This window comes from Mytilus californianus, unplaced genomic scaffold (assembly GCF_021869535.1).
Source record: "Mytilus californianus isolate M0D057914Y unplaced genomic scaffold, xbMytCali1.0.p SCAF_13, whole genome shotgun sequence".
NCBI classification, from domain to species: Eukaryota; Metazoa; Mollusca; class Bivalvia; order Mytilida; family Mytilidae; genus Mytilus; species Mytilus californianus.
This window is the reverse complement of record NW_026262615.1, coordinates 45,208,435-45,236,058: the sequence shown is the minus strand read 5'-3', so window position 1 is coordinate 45,236,058 and position 27,624 is coordinate 45,208,435. Positions and strand designations below refer to the sequence as shown.

At 33.5% G+C, this 27,624-nt stretch overlaps 2 protein-coding genes across 2 annotated transcripts; one reads left to right on the top strand and one right to left on the bottom strand.

Annotated features, from left to right (window-relative positions):
- The first annotated feature begins 5,600 nt into the window (after positions 1-5,600).
- On the top strand, positions 5,601-11,252 carry LOC127723743 (astacin-like metalloendopeptidase). The gene is made up of 9 exons (XM_052230493.1): positions 5,601-5,673; positions 6,285-6,354; positions 7,231-7,366; positions 8,093-8,277; positions 8,484-8,699; positions 9,230-9,265; positions 9,611-9,748; positions 10,204-10,448; positions 11,015-11,252. Exons 1-9 carry the CDS (start codon positions 5,608-5,610, stop codon positions 11,102-11,104), a joined length of 1,182 nt encoding a protein of 393 aa, XP_052086453.1. The 5' UTR covers positions 5,601-5,607; the 3' UTR covers positions 11,105-11,252.
- A 5,135-nt stretch (positions 11,253-16,387) lies between these two features.
- LOC127723744 (putative nuclease HARBI1) lies at positions 16,388-17,972 on the bottom strand. Its single transcript, XM_052230494.1, has one exon. The coding sequence runs from the start codon at positions 17,761-17,763 to the stop codon at positions 16,714-16,716; it is 1,050 nt and encodes a 349-aa protein (XP_052086454.1). The 5' UTR covers positions 17,764-17,972; the 3' UTR covers positions 16,388-16,713.
- Between the last annotated feature and the right edge of the window lie 9,652 nt (positions 17,973-27,624).

The following is a 27,624-nucleotide window of genomic DNA, read 5'->3' as shown; positions in this document are numbered from 1 at the left end:
GTGGTTCTTTACTCCAAAATTTCAATCTACTTTTAAGATAATTTAAATGTTAAACTATTTATCTTGTGAAATTTCTTATCTGGTCTGACCTGAGAGGCGGCCGGTTAGGCCGTACAACATTGGAATATACGTGAAATTAAAATTTGGGTTGCTCCCTATGAAATGTCAATCAAATTACATGTTGTCAGGTCAAGAAAGTGCTCCGAATCTCTTGTATAGCAGTTCTTCTCACAAATTTGGAACCTTTAATATGAAAATTAGGACTTACATGTACTATAAGATTTCGACAACTAACTGTGTTAAATGGTTCACCCGATATTCACATCTCGTAAATCCAATTAAAGTATAAAAATTAGGAAAAACAAAAAAACAAATATATTGCATGAGCTCCGAACTGGGCGAGTCGGGTACACCAACAGGGTTCGCATCTCCTGCAGTGCATACATCACCCGACACTGTAATAAAAGAATTAAAAAAAAAACTTTCACCAAGAAAAATCCAAACAAAGATGGTGATATATGTGTATTTTACTATTTATGCATCCCTTTGTATATTCACACGTGATAACACGTAAAGCAAATGCATAGATCTATTAGTACTGTTTTATACAAAGTGACAATGAGGCCTTCACCAAAAGCTTAAGGTCCAGTGCAATAGGGCGTTTGGCATCGGTTTAAGCGAAAGTCAATGCTAGACGGCGATTATGCTTCATTAGTCCAATGATGCAACCATATTAGGTTGAAATCACCAAATAACAGACTGTTACGGGTTAAGAAATGTAAAAAAAATTGTATTTATATAACGCTCTACTGAATCCAATAACAGTTTAAATCTATTCGCAGATAGATAGAGCGACAAACTGAATTTCTCATTTTCCTCTGCCCTCCTGTTTACATGCCTAACTCAAAATTAAGTAACCCTGAAACGCATCTTCTCAAATCAAATATAAGGGAATGATTGCATATGAATAAAAGGAGATGTCGGATATGCGTCAGTTAGACAGCAACCCCAAGACAAAAATAACAAAAAAACATTTAGAAAGCAACAAACAGTTTCAACAACAGACATATGTCTATACATGTGGACAGCTCGGTGGTCTCTTGGTAGCGTGTTCGCCTCAAGTGCGGTAGTTTGTGGGTTCGAATCCCGGCCTGGTCGTCAAACCAAAGACTTTAAAATTGGTATTTGCTGCTTCTCCGCTAAGCACTCGGCATTAAGGAGTAAGAGCAAAGACTGGTCGGCTCGGAGTCAGATTATGTGTCTGGGTAAGATTACATGTCTTTCTGCGGACTGTTACGTTGTGAAGTAGCAAAGCAGGGTTAATATTCATAAATTTACATTAACATGTTCTCGTCCTGAATATGCATATTAATTTGCCGCAAGACGTTACGCAGCCTTTTATCATCATCATCTATACATGTGTCAAGCTCTGGATTATTGTCCTTTATATATCAAGTTATTAGTAGCTGTCATTACATTCAGACATTGCATTGTGTACCAAAGACGTATGGCCAAGATCTAAGGTTTGGATAGAAGGGTAATTCAAGGTTGTGTCTACGCTTATTAATTTATAGCATGTATGTTGTATGTTATATGAGAGAATGGAGCTGTAGGTTATATGTCAATAAGACTATTAACAAAAATACCCCTAGAGTCTTCAACAATAGACATGCATCTACAATATATCAATATACTGTTCTTTAGATAAATAAAATGTCTGTATGCTTTTTTTTTATGCATAAAGGGATTGTTAATGGTTGGTGCAGTTTTCTGTTGTGCTTGAGTGCTCAATAAATTTAAAATTCCCGTAGACGCTGACATCAACAGATTTAAAATACGCGAGTCATTAATTATCAAATGATATTTCAAATTTTACGATGACGCCTATAATTAATACATTGTTATATATAATACCCTTATGATCTACTTTTGCATAGATACAGAAAAAGGAAAAGTGATCCGCCCATTTTAAATGGTAAATGTCGTCAAGACTGTCCTAATTAAATGTTGTACCAGACAAACAATGGTTAGTTTTTATTATTATACTTCATGTCAAAATGCCAGATTGTGATTGGTTAATACCAGGAGACAATTTACTCTATCCCATGGCAAATACTCTATTACCCTTCACGGAGACGCTTGCTCAAGTGTGTGCTTTAATAAATACGGATGATTGTTATGTACAAGACGACTTTGAATTTGAAATTTAATAGACAGTAATAAAAGAACATTCAGTATAATAAATTAAATAACACATATCTGAGAGGGTTATAGAGCAGATTGTTACCCCTCGAAAAGACATTGTCAACCTAGGCTTAACAATCTGCTCTATCACCTCTCAGATATATGTTATTTATATAATGATATTGGTTTATTTTTTTTATTATTTTTTTTCGGGGGAAAAAGGGGGGGGGGGAAGGGGGGAAAGGGGGGTCATATGGAAATTGCTTGTGAATTGCCCATGTTTGATACTTGTAGCCTCTGCATTACTTTTTCGTAAAACACGGGTCGATTGAGGAATTGACATGCATTGTAGACGCCTGTCAATTGTTTAAGATCTGAAAATATTTTTTTTCCTTTAGATTAATGTTCTTTTAATTACCGTATATACCATTTATAATTGTGAATAATTCATATTCAGTAGGTCTCTATTACATGAACGTAAGCTTCTGAAAGGTACAATTTTACTATAATTGAATCGTAAGTTACTATACTAGCCAGAGTGTCAACCAGAATTTGAGTTCGATTTGTTTGTGTTCCCCCTTTTGGAAGCATTTGACTTCAACCCCGATGTTTGGTTGGGTTCATCTTATTCTATCGTTAGTTTTGTTTGTAATGTTCTGAGGACTGTCGTCTTTTCCTCGTTCTTCTTTTGGCAATGGTATTGTATATTTTTTGTTTACTCATGGTTTTTGTCTGTCCCATGTGTATTTTCTCCCTTTTTTAACATAGTTGCTTCTACTTGTTATTAATTATTTAATCAAAACATAGTAGGAACGCAAAACTGGGATATGAAACAGAACTATTGTGACTAACATTGGAATTGTATATACTTGTATTCAAATATGTCGTGTTTACAAACACAATTTATCGTAGTATCCTGATTTGAACTCGTTTTACTATCAGCACTCGGTAAACTAAAATGAAATCATGAACTTCGGACAAAACAACAAACCGCAAGAAACGTCACAATGGTTATTGTACTAAAAAACACGCATGTTGTTAAGATTTATCGTGAAACAAAACATGCACTTTAGAGTCCAACTGCGCAGAATCCCTCTTTTAAACTCGGTTAGCATGTTTGTGTACTACTCGCGTGCGGTGTTATCCGAGTTCGAAAGTACCCATAGTATACTGATGCTTGTTTACTATATTGTATGACTCATATTGCTCTTGAAACAGTATCAGGCGATACGATTCTTTGTACCCTGATACAAATCCTTACTATAGAAGATTGTTGATTTAAACTAAATTTTCCTTTGTTAAAACATGGAATCATAATACACACGTTTTAAGATACTCTTGTATAATAAAGTCAAACAAAACCCCCTAAAGTATCTGAAACATGGATTAAAAAAAATGTATAAAATGTACTCTTATGGAATTAAGTCAAAGAAAATCCCTTTAAATTTAAAAATGCACGTTCTATTTTTTGTTTGTTTGATAGTAGAAGTACAATCAGAGATAACAAACATTGTTTATTTCACCAGACAAGTTAACATTTGTATTTTATTTATCATTATTTATTGTATTACACTCCTAAACGGGTAAAGATAGCATGCAATACTTGTTTACATTTTAACTCGGTCACTTATGTAATAACTTTTGCAACAACAAAATGTAAACTAAGAAATCTTAGCATTGAATTACAGCTTCTGTATAATGCCGGCCACAGTAAAATAAGGCAATTTTCTAATAAATCAGTAGAAATCTTTTTGAAAGGAAAGAAAATGCATGATGTTAAAGATTCTAAGGCTTTGGACACCAGTTTTGTAAAAGAAAGAGTTTGCCTCGGGACTATTCCGCTATTACTGTAAACTCTTAGCCTGGATTTTTCCTTTGTTTTTATTAACCCGAACAAGAAAATAAGGTCACTAGTTCGATATGATATAAACAAATTAAAAATTCCGTATTGGCACAGATATAACAAATTGATCAATTTTCACAAACATTTGTTTATTCTAAATCAGTTATTTACCAAATGACCATTACAATTATGTAACATTTGCTGATAATAATACTATGTGTATCCCCTGTCCCGAGCTCATAACAGTGTCGCTAGGTTAAAATTAGGGCTGCGGAGTATGTGTAAGAAATGTGTATCCCCCAGAACTTAAATTATTAACTTAATGTCTGTGTTACTAACAACTTACATATCATTTGATGAAAAATGGCGTGAATGCGGTAATATGTCGCACAGCCAACATAAAAAAGTGAATGGGTACTTTAAGCAAAATGCTTAGATTGAAAATCTAGATTTTTAGTTTTTTGTATTCTTTCAATTTTATTTCTGCTTCTTCTTTTTTTTTTAGTTGTTGTTTGTTTACAAATTTCAATCATTGATCAAGGACTTATACAGTGAAGGTTTTAATATAAATCAGAACTATGGTCTAATTATCATTTTCCTTAAGTAGACAGTATAGATTACCGAAAAAGCGGTATAGGCTCTTCGATAACATCTATAATATTTGCAGTTCCTATAAAACTAGCTTTTTGGTTTTTGTTGTATTTCTATTATGTTTCTGTTTTCTTTTTTGTCGGTTTTTCTATCAATGAGCAAGGGCTGATACAGAAAAGCATTTAAAACAAAACAAAACTATTGGTCTATTTTACATTCTTCTTAGATACAAAACATACATTACCGAATAAGAAGGTTTTTCAGAAAACATCGACAATATCAACAGTTTCCTACAAAACTATTCATAAGATTTTGCAATGTTTCAAACTAAGCAACGTAAATAAGAGCATGTGTTCAAAATTGTAACGATGTATTTACCAGGCAATCAACTAATAAACAAATTAAAGTTGTGGTGGATAAATCTTTGAGAGAGCAACGTTTAAAATTGAATAGGACGCTTTCAATTTTTTATCACTGAATTCCAAAGGTGGAAAAAAAATGATAACCTGGCTCTGGAATAAAAAGCATCTCCGATAAAAGCATAGCATAACACAAAAACTGTATAACCCAACTTTTTTCTACATAATTGTAAACAGTCGATACAGTACATGAAAAGGAGATTATTTTCTCACTCGTTTTTTTTTGTGCAATTTTTATATGGAAATGATGTTAAAATTTCCAGTGGTTCGAGTTGTGATGTAGTTTTTTAATAAAAATCGGTTGGCATTTTAAAAGGCACTGCATTTTTAAAATTTGATGCAAAACAAAGCTAGAAGAAATAAGTTTGAAGCTCAAATAGTGTACTAAAATTTTTCTAATAAAGGTAAACAAGGTGGGCTGTGCCAGAAAGTTTTAACGAGATAAATGGGTCGGACCTTGATAAGACTTCTTATGTGATAAATTGTCAAATCTTATTTCAACCGAAATAAAACCACGTGATTAGACCTTTAAAACCATGAGATTACATTACAACTGAGCCATTTGCCAAAATGATTAGTCTCAGGCTTGCCGCTTCTCTTGCAGTCGTTCTACAGTGTGTCTTCTGTGCACCCCAGGTAAGCATGCTGACTTTTTTAATTTCAAAAATTTAAAAAGAATTTTTTCTTATATCGATGTGCATTAAATGGGATAGGATATAAAAAAAAACAAAATGAAGCAGAATAATTTTTTTTATTGTAACATCAACTATTAACATTATCTTCAAATTAAATTATCTTGTAGTAAGCCATAAGAAGTTTATTCGCATCATTTAAATTGTTTAACTACTAAAGGGATATGAAGCTAATTTGTTTAGCGAAATATTGCGTGAATATATACAATATAACAGCTAATTTTATAACACTCATTCGTGTGTTAAAGTTACATTCTTATGCATTTAGTAACTGCATCAGTTTATTTTCAAACTGATCCACGACTAGATAGATTGAATGTTGATTGTTTCTATTTTTAGACACTATATATATCTAGATAGATATATATACATACCTTTTGCAAAAAGATTTTTAGATCGATATGCTGTACTATCAAGTATAATATCTATTTGTTTATTTATCCCAAGAAATGCATAAAAGTTAATGCAGTGCATTTCGGTCATGCGCTTAATAAAGACAACTGACTGTATTGTCATGTATACAATGACACTGATTCGAAAATTGTTTCTACTCAGGGGCGCAGTGGTGACAGTGTAGAGCTCTGGCCATTCGGAAGAATTCCAATCACTTTCACAAACTCCGTCAGTAAGTATGATTTTATTATTGAGTAACTTTAGGTGCCTTATGTTAGAACACTTAATAACAGGTCTTTCAAATTTCATACAATGTTTAATTCCCGCTGATTGTAAACATCCGAGTTAGTTACCGAGGGAAATTGTATCTTCAAGCAGACAATGGAATTTCAGGTCGGCGCAGACATTATTATGCATGGGGCGTTTTAATAGCCAATTGTGCATGATATGTTTTGAATGTGTAGTTGGAGCAAATGTCCGTCCGACCGTCCCAAAAATTCTTCACCTTAGGAACTATCAATCAGAGCTTCATGAAATTTGGTACTCATCTTAATGTAAGCATGCTGTAATGCGAGATTTTCAGATTCATGACTTATCCATTTCTTGTTTACCAAATATTTATATATTCCTACACATAATAGGCATTTACAAATGTATAGACTGTTGTTATTTTTTATCAGGAAATTCAAATTATAGCATACTGAAATTTGGTATCAGGCTTCGTGTAGTTATGCTATACTGTGCGATGCATATTCATTGCCAAACCGCTTCCTGTTTACCAAATACAAGATGGTTGAAATTATCTCGCAGATGTGTTCCTCAATACACAGTTGTAGCATTATCGAATTCTACATGTAGCCAAGGATTCTGCGCAAACATGTGATTAGGGCCGTCTTGGACTTAAGTGAGGTGTTACTGTTTATTGTATTTTTTCAGACCTCGTCGTGACTTAAAGATTAAGAACAGCAATAAAGGCTTTGTTTCTTTGTGTTTTTTTGTTTTTTTCAAGTCCATGTAGGGATTTTGTGTTGTGACACTATGGTACTTTTTTTGTCGTATATCCATCGGAAAATTATATTTATTGACATTTCATCTGTGATTTTTTCAGATGGCTTCACAAGGGAACGAGTTTTGGCTTCCATCCAAGAAATCCAGTTCGACACATACAGCGGCGGACGGGATTGCATCACATATATCCCACGTAAAAATGAAGTTGACTACGTCGAATTTTCAACAGAGTCCCAGTAAGTATATATAATTACTTGACATAAATGATTGATTGATTGTTGCTTTGCGTCCAGAGGCAACTATTTCATGCATGTTCAGGACGATGATTTAAATTATAAAGATCAACTAATAAATAGGGAAAAGCAACCACACCAGAATACGAGAAAAAAGTATATAACATATATGAAACAAAGGTAACAAAGGGAATATTCACTGGAAACCTGTCTTAAATTATTGAAGGACGTATGGCGACCTATAGTTGTTGACATTCACGCCATTCGTACTGGTGGGTAGTTTTTTTATTGACAATCATGCAACATTTCCTATTTTATATAAATAACACTTCTTTTGGTATAGAAGAATATACCTGGCACCCACAACCTCTTGCAAACTGGACTGTAATTGATCATCATTTACGCATTGTCAAAACAAGGTCGGTTTTGGGAAATGTTTAATCCTAAGATTAATCCTTTCCAGGTTAGGTATTGTCCATTAAAGTAAAGTCTTTCATTGAACACGGAACGCTCCGCAATATCTTTTTCTTATGATGGTTGATTTATTTTAATAACTGTTTGATACATTTTGCTTGTGATGTTCAAACTAGAAGTCATGTTTAATACAAATACATGTATAATACCATAATTGATGCATAAAACTATTTTGTTCGATACTGTTTTGGGTTTTTTTTTAATCTTAAGAGTTTATTGGTGAACGGGTGCTTAAAAGTATCTTTTCAATTTCAGAGACAGCTTCGGACGAGTGGCAAAGCCTGGACGTATCGGCGGTAGACAGGTTGTCAAGGTAACAGACAGCATGGCAAAAGCGGATATCATGCAACTCTTGATGTACACAATGGGATCTTACAATGCATTCAGACGCCCAGACAGAGATAACTTCGTACAGGTCAACTATGACAACATTCCAACTGGTAAGCCTTACACAGATGGTATTATGAGAATTAAAGAAATGAAGGTTTGCGTACAACGAGGCTGTCCATTGTCTTATCGGTTTTATATTCATTTTTTTTTTGACATATCGTTCTTTGCTGAATTAACATAAACGAATTTACAGTTGACAATTATAACATCATGCAAATTCATTTTGATTTGTCATTTATCCTTTTTTTAATTCTAGCTTTCCAGACATTCTTTGCCAAAGTCAACGATACAACCTTCTTCAAATCACCATTCGATTACAACTCAGTAACATTTTTCTACCCATTTGCCTACGCTAAGGACCCATCAAAGCCAACCATGCAAGCCAAATACGAAGGAGAAGTTTTCCCATGGTCTGTTTCCCTCAGTGATTTCGATATTGAAAATGTCAGAGCCGGATATGGATGCGGAAGAGGTATTTATTTATTTAGTTGTGTCACGTGGTTATCAATATCACTTATGTTATTTCCTGAACTTGATAAAAGGTCTTTGTTGTACTGTAGACAATTTAAAACAGGCAATTCATGTTAAAAATATTTAAAAGATTAAGACTGAATTTATTGGATTTTTTTGGAATAACATAAGAATTTCTTTGAATTACTCTAACTATATCTATACTATGAAATTACTCATACTTTAGCTATTGCAGGTTTTTTGTTCTTGAAAAAAAAAATGTATAATGGGATTTTTTTTTTATTTATTCTTTTTTTTAAACGCTTCATTATTTTTTTTGGGGGGGGCTTTTTTTAAAAAGCTTCTTTAAATTTTTTTTTTTTTTTTTTTTTTTTTTTTTGGAGGGGGGGGGGGGGAGGTGGGGTGCATGTCGTTATTGAAATTATAGCCATTGTGCTATATTTTAGTAAGTGCATAGTGACCTTTTTGTATTGTGCATAACTGTTTTTTGCCTTTTACATTATGTAATTCATGCATTGTTTTTAATTTCAGTTGGTGATGTGATCCACAAACAGAATCTCTTGTCAGGTTTGTTTTTTTTTATAATTTTTATATAGTTTTTTTATATTAAATTGTCTTAATACTTTTGTAAGGGATATTCGTCACATAAGTTATCAAATTGGTAGTAGCATTATCGTAAACCTAACAAACAGTATAATTTCAACATGTGGTCAATACATTAAATATAGAAAATTGATTTTAAATAATCAATGGGAGACAGATACATTGTAAGTCGTTATATATACAATTGATTGAAAAAAACTACTTGAATCTGTTTCTCGGAAGATGGAATAGCTCTTAAGACTTTATTAAAATAAAATGAAATATACGCGACAGAAAAAAAAAACATTTTTCTTCTTTATTTCTTTGTAGGTGCTGTCAAATGTTCTTTTGAAAACGATTTATGCAAATGGACTCAAGATTCTTTGAATGACTTTGACTTTGTACGAAACAATGGACCAACAAAATCAAATGGAACAGGACCAGCATACGATTACAGCAACGGAATAGGTAATTTCCTTTCACAAAAACAGTTTTTCAAATGTATTTGATAATACATACTTCTATTTAATACAAATTTAGACAAGATTTTCTTTGTTACTAAAATTCTGTAAGGTTGCTTTAATGATTAGTTTTGATTGTTAAGTAAAATATTATCAGTGCTTTCTACTGTCTTATCGTCTTTGACCATGTGTTATATTTATTCAAAACTTAAGCATTACTAGTTCAACATACGACCTTCAACAATGAGAATTACCCATAGCGTATAGTCAGTTATAAAAGTCTCTGGCATGAAACTTGTTAACCAATTCGAACAAGATCCGTTTGTTTGTTTGTTGGTCGATTTTGGTTTGTTTTAAGAGGATTGTCGTTTGGTGGCTTTCTCATTGAAATAATTTCTTAGATTTGAGATAATGAAATATTTTGTTTTAGTTTTGAGATTACAAACTACGTTTATTTTTCAGGTTATTATGCTTTAGCAGAAGCACATGGTCACCACAACCAAAAGGCAAGATTGGTTAGCCCTCAATTAGCAGCAGGAACATATTGTCTTAGATTTTATTATTACATGTCTGGAAAAGACGTGAATAGAGCCACCGTAAATATTAGAGTTGGAACTGTTACAAAAGAATTTAAAGCCCTTGAGGGTGAACAAGCCAACCAATGGAATGTATTTAATGATGAATTTACAGTAGGACAAAATTTCCAGGTGAGCCAGCTTTGCATAGGACATTCTTATGTCTTTTTAGAACCTTTCACTTTCAAGCCATTACATGAACAAGAAGTAACTGACGTATAGAATTTTACAAATTGGAATATTTAGCACAAACAGATATGAATTTCAACTATACAAGTGATAGCAATACTTTATCTTTGAATAAACACAAAGCTTTCTTATTGTTTTAAATCTCATTGTTTTAATTTGCGGAAAACAACAGTTGGGACAATGTTAAAAAGATGTATGAATTCAATAATGATATCAAAACGTTCCGTTTACTCGTACACGATTATTTCCCTGAAGTATTATATCATATATTCCCCACTGATTAAATCTAAGACCCTACAAAATTAAAAGTTACACACAATTTTCCATATTCCACAAAGGAGCTTTATTTATTTATTTGCCATAACATTGATTTAAAAGTTGAACATTGCATTTCGATGCTTTTTGAAAGGAAGACACATTCATCAACACAATTCTATAAGTTATTTCTATTTTTCATTTTATAAAAAATCCCCTTTCACAAACTGATATAGTATTTGTCTATCTTTCAGGTTGTATTAGAGGCAGCTATGGGACCATCCGATTTAGGAGATATTGCTCTAGATGATGTATATTACTACAGAGGAAGATGTATTGTGTAAACATTAACAAAAACACTTTTTTAAATAGTGATAGTATCAGTGGAACGTTCTGGTTTCCGTGTGTGCTATTAGACATTGTTAACCATGTTGTCTTGTCGATCTGTATATTGAATGAACATTTTGTACATTAAACCCATTCTAATTATAACTTATTTAGTTAATTTCTGTCTTACATTATGTGCAGTACAAGTAAATTTATATGCAGTACAGGTATATTTACATAAAAAAGTGAATCCTGGCGTTTGATGGGGTTTCTTGTTGCTCATTTTTTAGTTTTCTATGTTGTGTTTTGAATGCTGTTATTTGTCTTTTGCTCGTTTTTCATGTTTAGTCATGACGCTGTGAGTTTGATTTCAACTTTTGTGCTTGAATATCCCCTTGGTATTTTTCGCATCTTTTTTTTACATATTGCATAAACACTGGTATAATTTATTGCTGAAGACCGTTTGTTGACCTAAAGGTGGCATGTTTGTTTGTTTCGTTGTCTTCTTTCATTCATTCATACATGTACACATCTGTAAGAAATACCGACGACGTTACTATGCTTGTCTAATGTAGAAGAAACGAGTTTACAACACATTTTGCCACTATTTCGAGATTACACTTAATATTCACATCTAATGATCTGTTGGGCGAGGGGGGTGGGGGGGGGGGGGGGGGGTGGGGGGTGGGGGGGCTCAATGGCAGAGTGGACTAAGTTGTTCATCTACTGTATCACTAGCATGTCAACACTGCGGTTGTGAGTTCAAACCTCACACGTTGCAGCTATGTTCAACTCCAATCTTAACTGATAAGGATTGCCAGTTTTCCCGCCGAAGGTCGGTGGTTCTCTCTGGCTTCCTTAACAAAAACAAAAAGGCTACCACGACATAGCCAATAGTTTTGAAATTGTCGTTAAAGAAAACACAAAAGTAAATCAATCAATCAACTAATGAAATGGGTACGATTTATAACAGACATTTCGGCACATTGTTTATCGTTCCTTACTGGATGACAAATCTATTGGTATTGTGTATCAGTTTTTAATAACGACATCAAGGAGAACACATGTCTATTTCAAAAATAAAGAACGCAAAAACACACTCATTCTCACTCAAACGAGCTGCTATAAAAGCAATCCTATACTTTGTAGACTTTAATCCGATAAAGAACTTGCAACGGTACATGTATACTCAGTATAAATATTATGAAGTGTTGTTCCATGTCACAATCACACTTAGGACTTCATCAGGTTTACTCCTAGTAAGGTTCACATTCAAAACTCCTTAATGTTTATACAAAAAATAAGAAAATGTGGTATGATTGCCAATGAGACAACTCAACACCAAAGACCAAATGACATAGAAGTTAACAACTATAGGTCACCGTAGGACCTTCTACAATGAGCAAAACCCATACCGCATAGTAAGCAATAAAAGGTCCCGAAATGACAAATGTAAAACAATTTAAACGAGAAAACTAATGGCCTAATTTATGTACAAAACAATGAACGAAAAACAATATGATATACAAAAACAAACGACAACCACCGAATTACAGGCTACTGACTTGGGGCAGGCACATACAGAATGTGGCGGGGGTAACAGTACGACATACGAACAAACTATTAAAATCAGTTTAAAAGGGCTCAACTCATCAGATCCATACAAAGCAGAAAAACATCTAACAAAAACACAGACCGGACGTGACGGGGTATTTATACATCTCCACAACATAAAAGACACTAAGTACAGATCTAAGAGTACTCGTAGTTACTGACAGCTAGTTCGCAGCCAATAACAACTAATAAAAAAATCATGCATCTAAGACTAAAATATTAATCAGTACACATCCAACATCCAATGGATTTAGTGTAAAGACGTCATTACCAGTCAGAGAAATGCATGACCTTGTGCAATGCCAAGGTACAGTATCGACAGATTGTAGAGCCATTAATATGCATATGAATATAAAAATAATATTTAGTTTCATTTGTCCATTTCGCTTGTTGAATATATCGAGACAGTTTAAAATACTGGCTTTTTTTTCGAATTGATTGTTAGTTTGTTTGTATTTTTGGGTTACATTAGTACAATGTAACGGTATTTTTGAATATTGAATATTGTGTTTTGTATTTGTTAGGCATTCGATTTGAATATTATTGCTGTTAATTGTGTCTTTAGTGAGCTACCATTTGATTGTTATGGGGGGAGGGGGGGGGGGGGGGGGGGGGGGGAGGCTTGGATGAAATTTAAAAAAAAAAATAGGCAGGACAGGAGTTTTGAGTAAAAAAAAAGGCAGGGTGACAATTTATGTAAAAAAAAAAGTAGGACCGAATAGAGTGAAAAATAAAAAGGCAGGACAGAGACAATTTTGATATTATTTCTTTAATTGATTTATCCGCATTCAGGGGAAATGAGAACATGGATAGTATCAGACCACACCAACCACAAACATACAAAACCTCCGAAAAAAAATGCAAGTCGTACACACAAAGACATTTTGATATCCATGTTTTAAAACATTTAAAATAAAGTATTTTTTTAAATTAATATTACGAATTTTAATCATTTATTCTGGGATATATGTGGAATCTTGTGTTTTGGGTAATTTTATGTTTTTGATTTTCCAAAAAATAACGAGTTTCCCCTAAAAACTATCATATTTCAATGTTTAAGGATGCTCGCTCCTCTTCTTTTTTTTTTAAATTTTTGTCATATATTCGGAATCCTCTGGTTTTATCCATATAGTGTCATCAATTTTTTTTGCCGCTAACCCCTACTATTCTTTTCATAATTTTATTACATATAGTTTAAAAATCCATATTTGAAATCATAGAAAATCCTTGTTATTTTTTATTGTTATTGAAAGTAAAAAAGGTGCCAATGTAAAATGCATGAAAAATCTAGAGAGAAACATTTCTCGCCAATTTTTCAATGGCTTATATCTTGAAAACAAGATCACACACCTTTAATTTTTTTATTTTTTTTTAGTTCAGTTATTTATATGCTATCAGTTTATAACGTTTTTTTTTAAAGCTTATTATTTTGAAACAGGGTAACGAACATCCTTAAACGCGTTAAAAGGTTGTTATAAATTGACAGTATATAAATAATGGAACAAAAAAAGCAGAAAAAAATGAAGGGTCCGTGACCTTTCTTTCGGGTTATAAGACTTTGGAAAATTGGCGGGAAATGATTCTCTCTAGATTTTTCATATATTTAACATTATCAACGTTTTTCTTTCAAAAACTATGAAAAAATAACAAGGATTTTATAAGATTTTCAAATATGGCTCTTTAAACTATATGTAATCAAATTTCAAAAAGAAAAGTAGAGATTAGCGGGCAAAATATTTATTGGTACTGCATGGATAAAACCAAAGGATTCCGAACATCTGACAAAAGTCAAGAACAAGAGGAGCAAACATCCTTAAGCAGGGGCCGTGTCAATGAAAGTATCCTAAGACATGTCCTAAGATATGTCTTAGGACATTGTTTAGGATGGTCTTAGGACGTGTCTGAGACATGTCTTAGGATGTAAAACAACGCTATCTTAGGACAGTCCTAACTACGATGGTCCTAAGACCATCCTAACATATCTATTTAATTAATAAAATATGAAGTGAATGAAATGAAATATTTTTATGCATTTCTATATATATTCAAAGGTTTTTTGTTGGTGTTTTTTTAGGGGGGAGGGGTCTCATCTGTAATGAAAAAAAAAACACAAAATAAAGGTTTTAACATATAATAATAAAAACATAATATAAACTGTTAAAATGAAAGAATAAAATTCTTTAAACGATTAAATTAATTGTCTCAAAACTTTTTAGAGGCTATTGTCGTGCTGCAATTTAACTATATAAACTAGTTTTGTACTTAGGTCCACTCGATTTCAATTCGTATACTGAATCAACATGAGCAAGAAAAGATCTCCAAATTTTTCCGAAATCGAAATTCAAATTATGCTGGCCGAAGTTGAAAAACATAAAGGAATACTATTCAGCAAGCTGTCAAATGTTGCGACAAATAACATTAAGAAGAAGACATGGGATGGTATTTGTACAAAGATGAATTCTTCAAATACCCACCACCAAAGAACAGTTGAAGAAATTCGAAAGAAATGGACAAGATATATGAGCAACGCCAAAAAGAAAGTGGCACACAATAGACGAGAGGCAAGAAAGACAGGCGGAGGTCCTCCCCCAGAAGACATTTCCTCCATGGAAGATCAGGTAGTAGGAATTATTGGAGACACGCCTATAGATGGAATAGACGGAGGAATAGATACAGCCCCTTTTAAAGAAACGTCGACAGATTTGTCGATGCCGTCATGTTCATCTTCAAGAAGGAGCTCCTACTCTTCAGCAGATGAATCAGGTAATTTGTTTATTTTCTTATAGTTCTTGTGTAAAACAGAGCGAAAAAAAGGGGGAGGAGGTGACGACATGATTGGTTCGACATGCCTGTTTTTGAACTTTCTCCGGTCGTGATGGGCTTGTAATGTTTGCCACTGGATGTGATCATCAATTAATCGAATTTTGGCTTGAAATACATTTATTCTTCCCGTTTTGAATGATTGTCCTTTTTAAGATTTGAAATATATTTAATAACCATCTGTTTTTGATTCAACTATTTGATAATACACTGAAAACTAAGAGATGTGGGTGTATATAGACCACAACGTCACACACACACACACACACAGTAATCGCCAAAATATGTCAATCAACGTTATTCTTTTCATGCATTTTGTCGATTCAAAAAATTGTCTTTATGAATTAGCTTAATGTTTAACATTCTATTTCAGAACCATCAATCAGCGGTGCTAGTAATAGAACTACGCCAACCAGAAATATTACCACCACTGCTTCGACCATGGACGATTGTGATTCTCAGCAGCTGATTCAAATTGAGAGAGGAAGGTTGAATATTGAAAAGGAAAGACTGCAGGTAGAAAAGGATACACTGAAATTGAAAGAAGAAAAGATGAGGCTGCTGAAGGAGAGACTTACCGTTGAAAAGGAAAGACTTCGCGTAGAAAAAGATAAGCTATATGTTGACCGCCAACGCCTTCAGCTGGAACAGGCCAAAGAACAGTTGCGTTTGACCCAACTTGGTATCAGTTTGCATATTCCAGAAAACTCAGATCGAGCCAGTGATCACGAGTGATACATTGCTATTTCTATCATATTGATTAAATACACGTTTTGTCATAGTTCAATTTTGAATAATCATATAGTTATCATTTTAGTAAATAATTTACCATATTTCCTTTGACAACTACAAGCTATAAGTATACAATGATAATTTCCGTTGAAAACTATAAGTTTACAATGATAATCGCTATACTGGTTTGTTTTGTATACTCTTATTTGTCTTGGACATTTTCTTTTTCTTTTTTGCCATGTCTTTGTCAGTTTTATATTCGACTTGTGAGTTTGAGTGTCCCTTAAGAATCCTTTTCCTTTCTTTTAAACCTAAAAATTGTTAAATTCCTTTGTACCACCAAATGAAATTTTATTGGTTATATGTCTGTGAGATAGTCATCCAGGTATCAGAATACAAGAATACATGCAATGAACAACCCATTAGTGATTAAAAAAGAAGGATAAGAATATTTTTTTTATTAATTGTTGAATCTGTTATTAATCAATCTAGTACGAATAACTGCACCATCATTTTGGATACCAACATATTGCTGTCCACCAATGTTTCCATGATCTCTTGGATTATCGTTTCCTGGAGGCAAAGGAATTCTATTGTCAATACACATGTTGTGTAGAACAACAACAGCTACTATAATGTCACAACATCTAACTGGGCTGTACAACAATGTTCCTGCAGTGTTGTCGATACATCGGAAACGAGATTTCAACACTCCAAAACTCCTCTCAACAGCACATCTTGTTCTCATATGGCAACTGTTGTAACGTTGGTCTTGTCTTGTTGTTGGGTTTATGACTGGTGTTAGGAGCCAAGGTCGAAGTGGATATCCACTGTCCCCAAGAAGCCATCCATCGCTTATGTCTCCGTCTTCAAACATTTCACAAAGCCTTGAATTGCGCAATGCAAATGAGTCATGTGTACTACCAGGCCACTTTGCCACAATGTTTAAAAACTTCAAGTTTGAGTCACAAACTCCCATTACATTAAGCGAGTGGTAATTTTTTCTGTTTACGTACAAGTGTTCATCAACAGCTGGGCTTTTGATACGCACATGAGTACCATCAACAGCACCAATAACATTTGGAAAATTTGAAATGTCATAAAAACCTTGCTTTAAAGCTTGAAGAGATGCTTGATCTGTGGGCATCGAAATGTATTGATTGCATACATTTTTCAAACATTGTGTGACGTCACGTGTAATAGTAGAAACACTAGCTCTAGAAATACGATGGACATCAGCATTAACCAGTTGAAAGCTCCCAGTCGCATAAAATCTTAGGGCTACCATTATTTGTAATGAGACAGGAAATGCATGGGACCTTTTAGTCGGCCTTGCGAGCTCATTTTGGAACATTCCACAAAGTTCTAGAATCATTGGTCTTGAAAGTCTATATTTACGTACAATATCAGCATCGTCCAAATAGTCTAATGGATTGTCTCTGTCCCTAAACACTCTGTTTCGGCGAATATTATTCGCTCGCCGTCTTACATGAACATACACAGCGGCCATATTTGTTGTTTTTATTTCAACTTAGGACATCATAACTCTTAGGACTATCCTAAGACCATCCTAAGACACCTATTCATATATCCTAACTTTAGGACCAAATTTAGGACATATCTTAACTTAGGAGACTTTCGTTAACCTGACTTAGGACTAAGACGTGTCCTAAGACCATCCTAAGACACGTCCTAGTCCTAAGACCGCTTCGTTGACACGGCCCCAGATTCTTATAACTGATGAATTCAAAGATAAGTAGGGTAAACGTCATAAGACAGCAACCCAACAACACAAAAAAAACTCAAGAGGGCTACTAACAATACACAACAATAAACCAGTGTCTCTGCAGTATGTCAAGCTCGAAATCATGCCGAGTCTAAAAAAAAGGTAATAAAAAAACTTTAAATAGAAACTATACAATATTTGTAGGCAACCAAAGAAAAAAGGAGATATGTTGCGAATGACACGTATATCCACCAGAGGCAACGCGACGAAGATGTAAAAACGTATACAAATGTAGGTCGCGGTAAGACGACTCAACATGTATATTTAAGTTGTTTGTAAACATCAACAAACATTGACATATTGAAATTGAAAGGACCAAAATACCCTCGTTCAAATACCTGTAAATCTGCAACGATGAAACTCATTTGCGAAAAAATATTCCTGCGTATTGATATGTACTTTTTATTGGGGTCAGCAGACAGAACAGTCAGTGGTTTGAATACGATCGCTGTTTGACAAAAGCACGAAATCAAAGTAATAACAATTAAGCAAAGTGTAGTAGGATCTAAAAGAACAAAAACTGCAACTGCACTGCACAGCACAAGGTTCTACAAATCCATTGAATCTTTAGTTACACAAAAATGGACAATTTTTGAAATTTTTATATCCGCATCTAGTAAATGTCCTGTTACATTACTTTTTACAGACAGCTATTGATATACCAGAAGACAGCAATTCACTATAAGCTTTTGGAATCAAACTGAATATGTAACCTTTAACACAATATATACTTGCTCATAATTGTGTAAATACAAGTGTATCAGACAGTTCTTTGGAGTATTAAATAAGCCTGTTTGTTCGGTCGTTATCCAATAGTTGTCCAGAACATAACAGACATCTCAATGTATTATATTTAATTCAAATGACTTTTAGTATTTGATAAAGATGTTTTACGAAACAAAATAGAAGTCTATGTGTATTTTATAGCCGAAAGCAACCCGAAAAGTAATAAGGTAGAAAAAAAACTAACCCCTAATGTAACACATTTGTTTTTGTTTTTTTTTTTTCATATTACGAATCTCATTTAATGGCAAAACTTCATAGTACCGATGAGTATGAAAATATCTGCAGACATTAGCTGCTCACAAGGAAGCTATTGAACCAAGAGAATCAAATGGTGAAGTTGAAATCATCCCTTCGTAAATTTTACGGACGCCATCATGAGTTGGTTGACCGTTATGGAATAACCGTTTCACAGATGGTATCGGATATGTTCCTTATGTCGTAATTACAATACCCTTCCCTTTTCACGAATGTGACCTACCGAATTAGACTATTTACTGGATTTGTAATAACATAAGCAACACGACGGGTGCCACATGTGGAGCAGGATCTGCTTACCCTTCCGGAGCACCTGAGATCACCCCCAGTTTTTTTTTTTGGGAAGAATGACAGCTACCCGCATAAAACTATACACAGTAGGGCTATTTTATAATTCAAGTACGGAAGAAAGGCGGACGGAGATACATTGATATGCATCTACATATATTTATGTATTTTGTGTATTTACAGGACATGAACGATAATCGACGTCGGTGCCTGGCATAAATTACCATCCGCAATAGATGCAATCGACGGAATATCAACAGAAATATATCTTCCTCAGATCCACAAAAACACTATTTTTCTGGCCACATTCACTTTCGCTGTATTCACCCACATGTTGTTATCAACAATCAATGTAACATAGTTTGATTGGAGTCAGGTTTTCTGGGACATCAGAACGATGCCCGACAGTTTAGATTTATGCGCCAAATCGGGACAGACGAAAACCTTCATTTCCCATTAAATAAGTATATACTTGGTAATAAAATATATCTAAACCGCTATCCTGTTGTGATGCTTTACACCAGACAGCAGATAACCAGATAGTCGGAACATTTTAAGAGAAATTGTAGAAAGTTAAACAGACTTATAAAAGCATACCGAGTTTCCGTTGAACATGTTATTGGCGAGTTGAAATGCTATAAAGTCATGGGAACTCTTTGGAGGCATCCTCGTCACAAACTAAAAGCCATTATTGAAGTATGTGGGAGTATTGTAAATCGCCGAAAAACAACTTTTCAATTAGCATTATAATAATTAAAGCACAATGTTTACAATATTTTTATTGTTTGAGATCGACCCCGTCATTTAAACTGTCTTACTATGACTCGTAGTCGGACTCGGGTCGGAGTCAGACACTTATTGTAAATCTCTAATAACCAGTCACTCTCAAATTACTATTTAATCAAACTGCAAGGGTTAAACTTTTAAAGATCCTAAAACATTATCACAATGACCTTTTTCCTATCTAAACTAATGTCAAATCTTTCGTTTCTTATACATCACCCTCTGTTAAATGTTTCACTGGAACTATGCTTTGGTAATAATACTCCTTTTTGGCAAGCTACATATATCCGTGTTCCTGCAGTATATAGAACTTCATTTCCTCAAAAATCTTGCGCTTTTATATTTGGTAGCTACTGTATGTGTGTGTGGTGTGTTTTTTTTTCTTTCTTTTTGGCCATGCTGTTGTGTGTATTTCTTAAATTCATTGTTTATTATCGGCACTTTAGTGTCTTCTCCTCTTTTCCACTGTTGTGGTACGGAATCTTGCTCCACTAACGTCCAGTGGCATATATTTCAGGCATATTATTTAACAATGAATCATATAATTAGTTTCTGCAAAGTGAGTTGAGGCGAGCAATGTGATATGCCTTAAATTAACAGTGTACATGTATGTTATACAAAAGGTCATCTACGGAGCCCTTAAAAAAGTTGGTGGAATGGTTCTTTAACGTGCCGGAAATGTCTACAAACACGGGACATATTATTTAAGCATCAACATTTCGAGCTTAATTTCCTATTTATTCGTCCCATTCTATCAAACGAACAACACATCGGTATGGATTTAACTGTGGCAGGGAATTGTCTTGGTACCGGTATGTCTGCGCTTCCTGCAAAAAGTCACTTGCATTGATATCGCTTGAAGTTTACAAAAGAATACAATGACATTTCATTACATTAAAATTTAATTTGCAGAAGACATAAATAGACATAAGTAAATTTTATAATTTTAAGTCGTGTGTTCTTGCCATTTGTAACCTCGCAAATTCTAAAGAGTTTTTCGACATCAAGTAAAATGCACCGATCAGACCTACGAAGTACTTTAGTTGTAACATTAAAATTGTTAAAGATTTTTTTTTTACCTAATTTGCAATTGTTCATTGATCACCTGTTTGACATTTTGACCTACTTGGTATCATATACACTTAATTTGAAGATATTTCACTTCATTTTTTTCCTTTAATGTTTATTTTGATATCCAATTGATAACCCTTAAGATACAAAATGTAGTTCGAGAGCTTTTCAAAGGTAACAACTGTCCGTTATCTAACAGTTCAGAAATGTGTCTTCTCTCATATGCCCGATTTCAACCACCACAAAGAATTAATAAGTTATCGAGGACACTATTGAAGTAGTATTATCTATATTGTACTACTTTATGAAATCTAAATCACTACAGGCTGATTGTACATGTAAGTTGTAGAATATTATCTATAGGACCTAAATGAACCAAATGTCACGGACTTTGTGTGCCAGACAGTTATCTTAACCTTCGTGTCTCAAAAGTTGGAAAGAGTTCGTAAGTTATAAAGTACTTTACGCAAATGTTATCCAACATTGAGGAACAACTACGCAAGACTAATGGAACAATGTAAGGGCTGACGCATGAACATTCAATCCAACATTTTGAAAACAACCATATGTGCATGTCCCAAGTCAGGACCCTGTAATTTCGAGGTTGTCGCTGGTTGCTGCTCTCTGCTATATTTGTTTTTTGTTAACGTTTATGTCATAAATTTGGCCGTTGGTTTTCTCGTTTCAATTGACGTACAGTAAAATCCACGTCTTTTGGACTGTTGTGTATAGTTTGATCATTGACAATCATACCACATCTCCTTATTTTTATACGGGGTTGAAACAAACAAAAAATCAATTCAACATGTTAGAAACAACTATACGGTATCGACGAAAGACATTTCGATCCAACATATAGGAAACAACTAAATGAGATTGACGCAAATGTTTCGAAAACAAATATATAAATTTGAGGGATACGACAACATTTACATAATGTAAGAAAAGATAACCCTATGAGTGTTAATTTCATAGTGGTTCTTCATCCTTAAATGTACGAAAATAAAATTGAGAATGGAAATGGGGAATGTGTCAAAGAGACAACAACCCGACCATAGAACAGACAAGTCTTCAAAGAGACAAAAAAAAAAAAAAATCCAAACAAACCAAAAAAAATGAAAATCAAAGCCGACAGCAACGTAAAACATACCTCTACATAAATTTTCATGCACACATTATTTTGTTTTGCAACTATAATCTGGTCATTGTCGACTGTTCAACATATTCAAGTCAACGAAAGCAACTAAATGTATATACAAGTACATGCATATTATAATAATATTATTAATTTATAATAGTATCTTTGATGAGTTTTATAAAAAGTAGAAAAATTTAAATTTTCAAATGAAAAGCATCCATTTGCACAGCAAATACATATGATTAAAAAAATCGTAATATGCTGAAAGAGTTGAAACTATTTGGTCCATGTGTGTCTGTTAAACTATACTTTGGCGATGGGTACCACATGTGGGGAGCAGGATCTGCTTACCCTTCCAGAGCACATAAGATAACCCCTGATTTTGTATTGGGATCGTGTTGCTCAATCTTTAGTTTTTTCATGTTGTGTTTTGTAGACTCTTGTTTGTCTTGTCGTTATGTTTGTCTTCGACTTATGAGTTTGAATATCCCTTTTGGTATTTTCCGCCTCTCTTTTAAGAGAAATAAAGGCATCAGTAGTATACCGCTGTTCGAAATTCATAAATCTATGGAGAAAAACAAATTCGGGTTACAAACTAAAACTGAGGGAAACACATCAAATATAAGAGGAAAAGTACGACACAACAGAAACACAACATTAAAATGTAACACACACAGAAACGAACTATAATATAACAATGGCCATTTTCCTGACTTGGTACAGGACATTTTAAGAAAAAAATATTTTATTTTAAGAGAATCGTGTATTGAACAGCAGTCATTTCCAACAATTGAAGACAAGGGATAAAACATATACTGGTCATGCAGTTCAAAAAAGTATGGTAAAATTTGTCAATTATAAATTTTAGGTAACCAGTGGTCATGCTAATTTTATTCAAATGCACTAAATGTTCTGACGGGTAATATGAACATGCTTTATTACTATTATAAAAAAGACTTGTGGCATGATTGCCAACGAGACAACCAAAATGTGACAGGGTTAAACATTTTTGTGAGCGCTCTTCCCTCCCCCTAATCTGGGCCAGTAATTTTACAGCACAACATACAAAATAGTTGTAAAAAATCCTTTTGACAAGACTTGACTCATCACATTCCGTTATGTTTTCGTTTAAGTTATTTCACATTTTGTTATGTCGGAAGCTTTTATAGCGGACCATGGCAAACACATACAAAAAACACTACATAGAAAACTTAAGACTTAACAACATGAATCCACCAAAAATGGGATGGTCTCAGGTGTTATGCAAGGGTAAGTAGTGTCACCCTTCAAGTGGCTCAAGGTTAGTACAAATTCGGTGATGTCACAATCGGTGGAAAAAGGTTAAGATATCAATAGTCAACGCACAAACATGCAAACATTAGAAAAAACAGTTAACAATGTCAGTTTAACTATCAATCAACTTACAAACTAAAAAAAAAAAAGAAACAAAACACTTAATATATAATTTCGTGCATCCGAAGCGCTTTTCTGAATTTGCCTTCACCAAGCCAAGCCTTCACTATGCCAAGCCAAGGATGTATAAGACCTGAAAACGTGAGGAGCTATATGGACCTAAAAAAAATAGCCAAATTCATCTCATGTCAACTTTACACAGCTACTTTAGTACAAGTAATCTTGGTGTACAGTTCTAAAGATGCATATCAAATGTACATCTGTAAAGCTGTATATAAACTGTACATCTGTTAAACTGTATATAAACTGTACAGCTGTAAAGCTGTATATAAACTGTACATTTTTAAAGCTGTATATAAACTGTACATCTGTTTAGCTGTATATAAACTGTACATCTGTTAAACTGCATATAAACTGTACATCTGTAAAATTGTATATAAACTGTACAGCTGTAAAGCTGTATATAAACTGTACAGCTGTAAAGCTGTATATAAACTGAACAGCTGTAAAGCTGTATATAAACTGTACATCTGTAAAACTGTAAATTAAGTGTGGATAGATATCGTATCACACAAGATACAGTGGTAGAATCTATACGTATAGCATATACACAGATTGAAAAATGTGCAGTTCATGTACATTTTTACAAGGTTACAGTTTATATACAGCTTTAAAAATGTACAGTTTATATACAGTTTTACATATGTACAGTTTATATGCAGTTTAACAGATGTACAGTTCATATGCAGCTTAACAGATGTACAGTTTATATACAGCTTTAAAAATGTACAGTTTATATACAGCTTTACAGCTGTACAGTTTATATACAGCTTAACAGATGTACAGTTTATATACAGCTTTACAGATGTACATTTGATATGCATCTTTAGAACTGTACATCAAGATTACTTGTACTAAAGTAGCTGTGTACCTGAGGGGCATATTTCATAACAGAAAAATTTACGAAAACAAAATATAACAGACATGAAACGAATACAAATACTGAGTCACATGATCCCGACTTAGGACTTGTACACACAGAATGTAGCGGGATTTAACATGTTTGTGAGTGCCGCCAAATTTCCACTAACCTTGGACAGTGGTGTTACAGCACAACATAAGAACATGTAAAAATCAGTTATATATGGCTTAAATCTTAAGATACGTATGAAGCATGTATGTTTTCATTGTTCTATACATATATTGCGCTAGTGTTTGTCTTAATGTTCTCAATGGTCCAGGTTGTCGTTATCTTATGATATACAGCCTTGTTGTATTAAGGTAACTCCTTATATTTGACACAGTAGTCCTCTAGTACTGTTCCAGTTATTTAATTTATAGTATATAAACATTCAAACCTGAGAGTAAATTGACATTATATACAGCGCACTCTCATGTCATATATTCCTTTCAAATTAAAATCTTTATTAGTGAGTGGGAGTAGATTATTAGCTTATTTTGTCACCAGTAAAATAATTTACGATATTTGCGAATGATAAATGATAGAACTGTATTTGAGTCCATTGTAAGTAAAGGTTGTTGATGGTTCTGAACAAAAGCACCAAAAAGACGTAATTCTTCATATCCTTTTATAATAATAAGGGCGTTACTGTTTGCAAAAGATTTTTATTAAACAATTGCTTGATGTCGAAAGTATCATGATAATGATTAATATTTTGTATTATGAAAAAAACACGTTGTGTTAGAATCGAAGCGATGAGCAGTTGTAAAGAGCAGAAGATGCCTTACGAATAAGGCGTGTAGGGTAGCGTTTAGAGTGAGGAAAATATTTGATGACTTTAAGACCGTGTTTTGCAAGCAACGTCGATTTTATGAGAAAAAAAAATAGTGAAATGCAGGTTACTGCAATGCTAATGATAAACATATTTTAAGCGGTTAACGCCGACTGTTACTAGATTTTACGAAACCCAGACAAAAGCAGGACAAGATAGTAAAATCATTTAGTACGTCGTTATACTTAAATTCTATTAATAAATTTTGCTGATGTCCTTAAAACAAAGGAATCGTTAATCGCAACGAATGATGAATTACAAGTTATATGCTAAATTTAGACATTGGATAAAGGCATAAGACAATTAAAGCTGTTTATTACAAGTTCGAAAATTCTGTTTGTATAACAAAATCGATGTATTACAGAGAAAACGATATTACTATAAGAGAAATTGGTCCATAGTACCAGAATTTCTAATCAAGTGACGTGTTAATATTTTTCTTTCTTTATATGTTATTGCAAAAGAGTCTGCAAAATGGTACTTCAATGGTTTTGATAGACAGTATTTTTTATAATGTGAAGAGTATGGCCTATTACCTCTTGTTTACAAATGTTCAAGACATTTATATTGTTATGCATTGCATCTTTATTTCTTTATATACATGAACTATTTTACCAACCATTTACAATGTTTCTTTCGGTTTATTTATTTGCTTGGAGTCTTTAATTTACCATTTTATCCTCTACTTCTTCAAATATAAGATGCATATCCGCTGATACGAACTTTTTCCCTTTACTTTAATTATACTTAAATTTTAGGACAGTTAACATACATTTTGTATTTCATTGCAGAATTTCTTTACAAAATTATTTTTTTTATCAAAATGCACACACGATCTCAGGGCATTTTTAATAGTAGGTATAGAAGTTTTGCACTGTACTGAAGGTTTTGAATTTTAATTGTACATTGGAAAAAAAAGTCAAAATATGAAAGCAGTTCTGAATAATAATCGATGTTTTCTGTAATGTATCAAAATACAAAAATGGGTAACAGTTTTCTGAACATGTGTTGATTGAAAAAAAAAAAGAAAGATGTTATACAGAATCAGAAAAAAATTCCCCTTTTTAACCAGTAACTTTCAACATTTCCCTTCTGACGCTCAATATTGAAAATAAATAAGAAAATATGGTATGAGTGCCAATGAGACAACTATACATCCAAGTCACAATGTGTAAAAAGTAAACAATAAAATTATTATAGGTCAAAGTACGGCCTTCAATACGGATCCTTGGCTCACACCGAACAGCAATCTATAAAGGGCCACAAAAAGACTAGTGTAAACCAATTCAAGCAGGAAAACCAACGGTATAATCTATATTTAAAACGAGAAACACTTATGAACCACACCAACAAACGACAACCACTGAAAAACAGGCTCCTGACTTATGACAGGTGCATAAACACGTTTTAACAGCCTGATTTGTATGATGCCACTGGAGACGAAGTGTTTTTGTTTTTTTTTTTCATTTGCACGACAATACTTATATTTTCTTATTCTTAGTTGTCGCACAATTCTCCCCAAGAAAATTAAAAGTGCGTTAAACCAGCTATGTCTACTTTCTAAAAAAAAATGTTTTACATTACAAAATCTATCCAGTACTTCTTCTTTATCGTTCGAATAATCTTTAATGGATACTGAGGACTATTATATACTGGCCATTTACATTTATAGAACAAAATTCTAATGCAACTTCAATAAGTTTTTCTCTTATACGTTTTCAATCCTGACTGGTCTTGTATTCACACATAGACTAATGATATTATACCGGCCTATATTGCATTTACCTTGTCCGTTTGTCAGTGACTTCATGTTTGGTAAGAAGGTTGTCAGTCATGAGATAAAACTTGACCACTATTCAGATCTATCATTACACCCCAGTTCTATTGTTGTACTTCATAGTTTCTATTTCTGAAACAAGTGTAAATTGAATAGATCTATTGTTACGAATACATTGTAACAATGGATTTTGACCACAGGGTGTGACGAGCGGGGTTTCTGGAAACCCCTGCTTCTACATTCCGCAAACAAAGTCCATTGTTATTCGTAACAATAGAAAT

Coding starts and splice junctions, on each gene's coding strand:
- LOC127723744 (XM_052230494.1), bottom strand. CDS start 17,763: ATGGCCGCTGTGTATGTTCATGTAAGACGGCGAGCGAATAATATTCGC.
- LOC127723743 (XM_052230493.1), top strand. CDS start 5,608: ATGATTAGTCTCAGGCTTGCCGCTTCTCTTGCAGTCGTTCTACAGTGT. Junction 7,367..8,092: donor GAATTTTCAACAGAGTCCCA/GTAAGTATATAT, acceptor TTTCAATTTCAG/AGACAGCTTCGGACGAGTGG. Junction 9,749..10,203: donor CGATTACAGCAACGGAATAG/GTAATTTCCTTT, acceptor TTTATTTTTCAG/GTTATTATGCTTTAGCAGAA.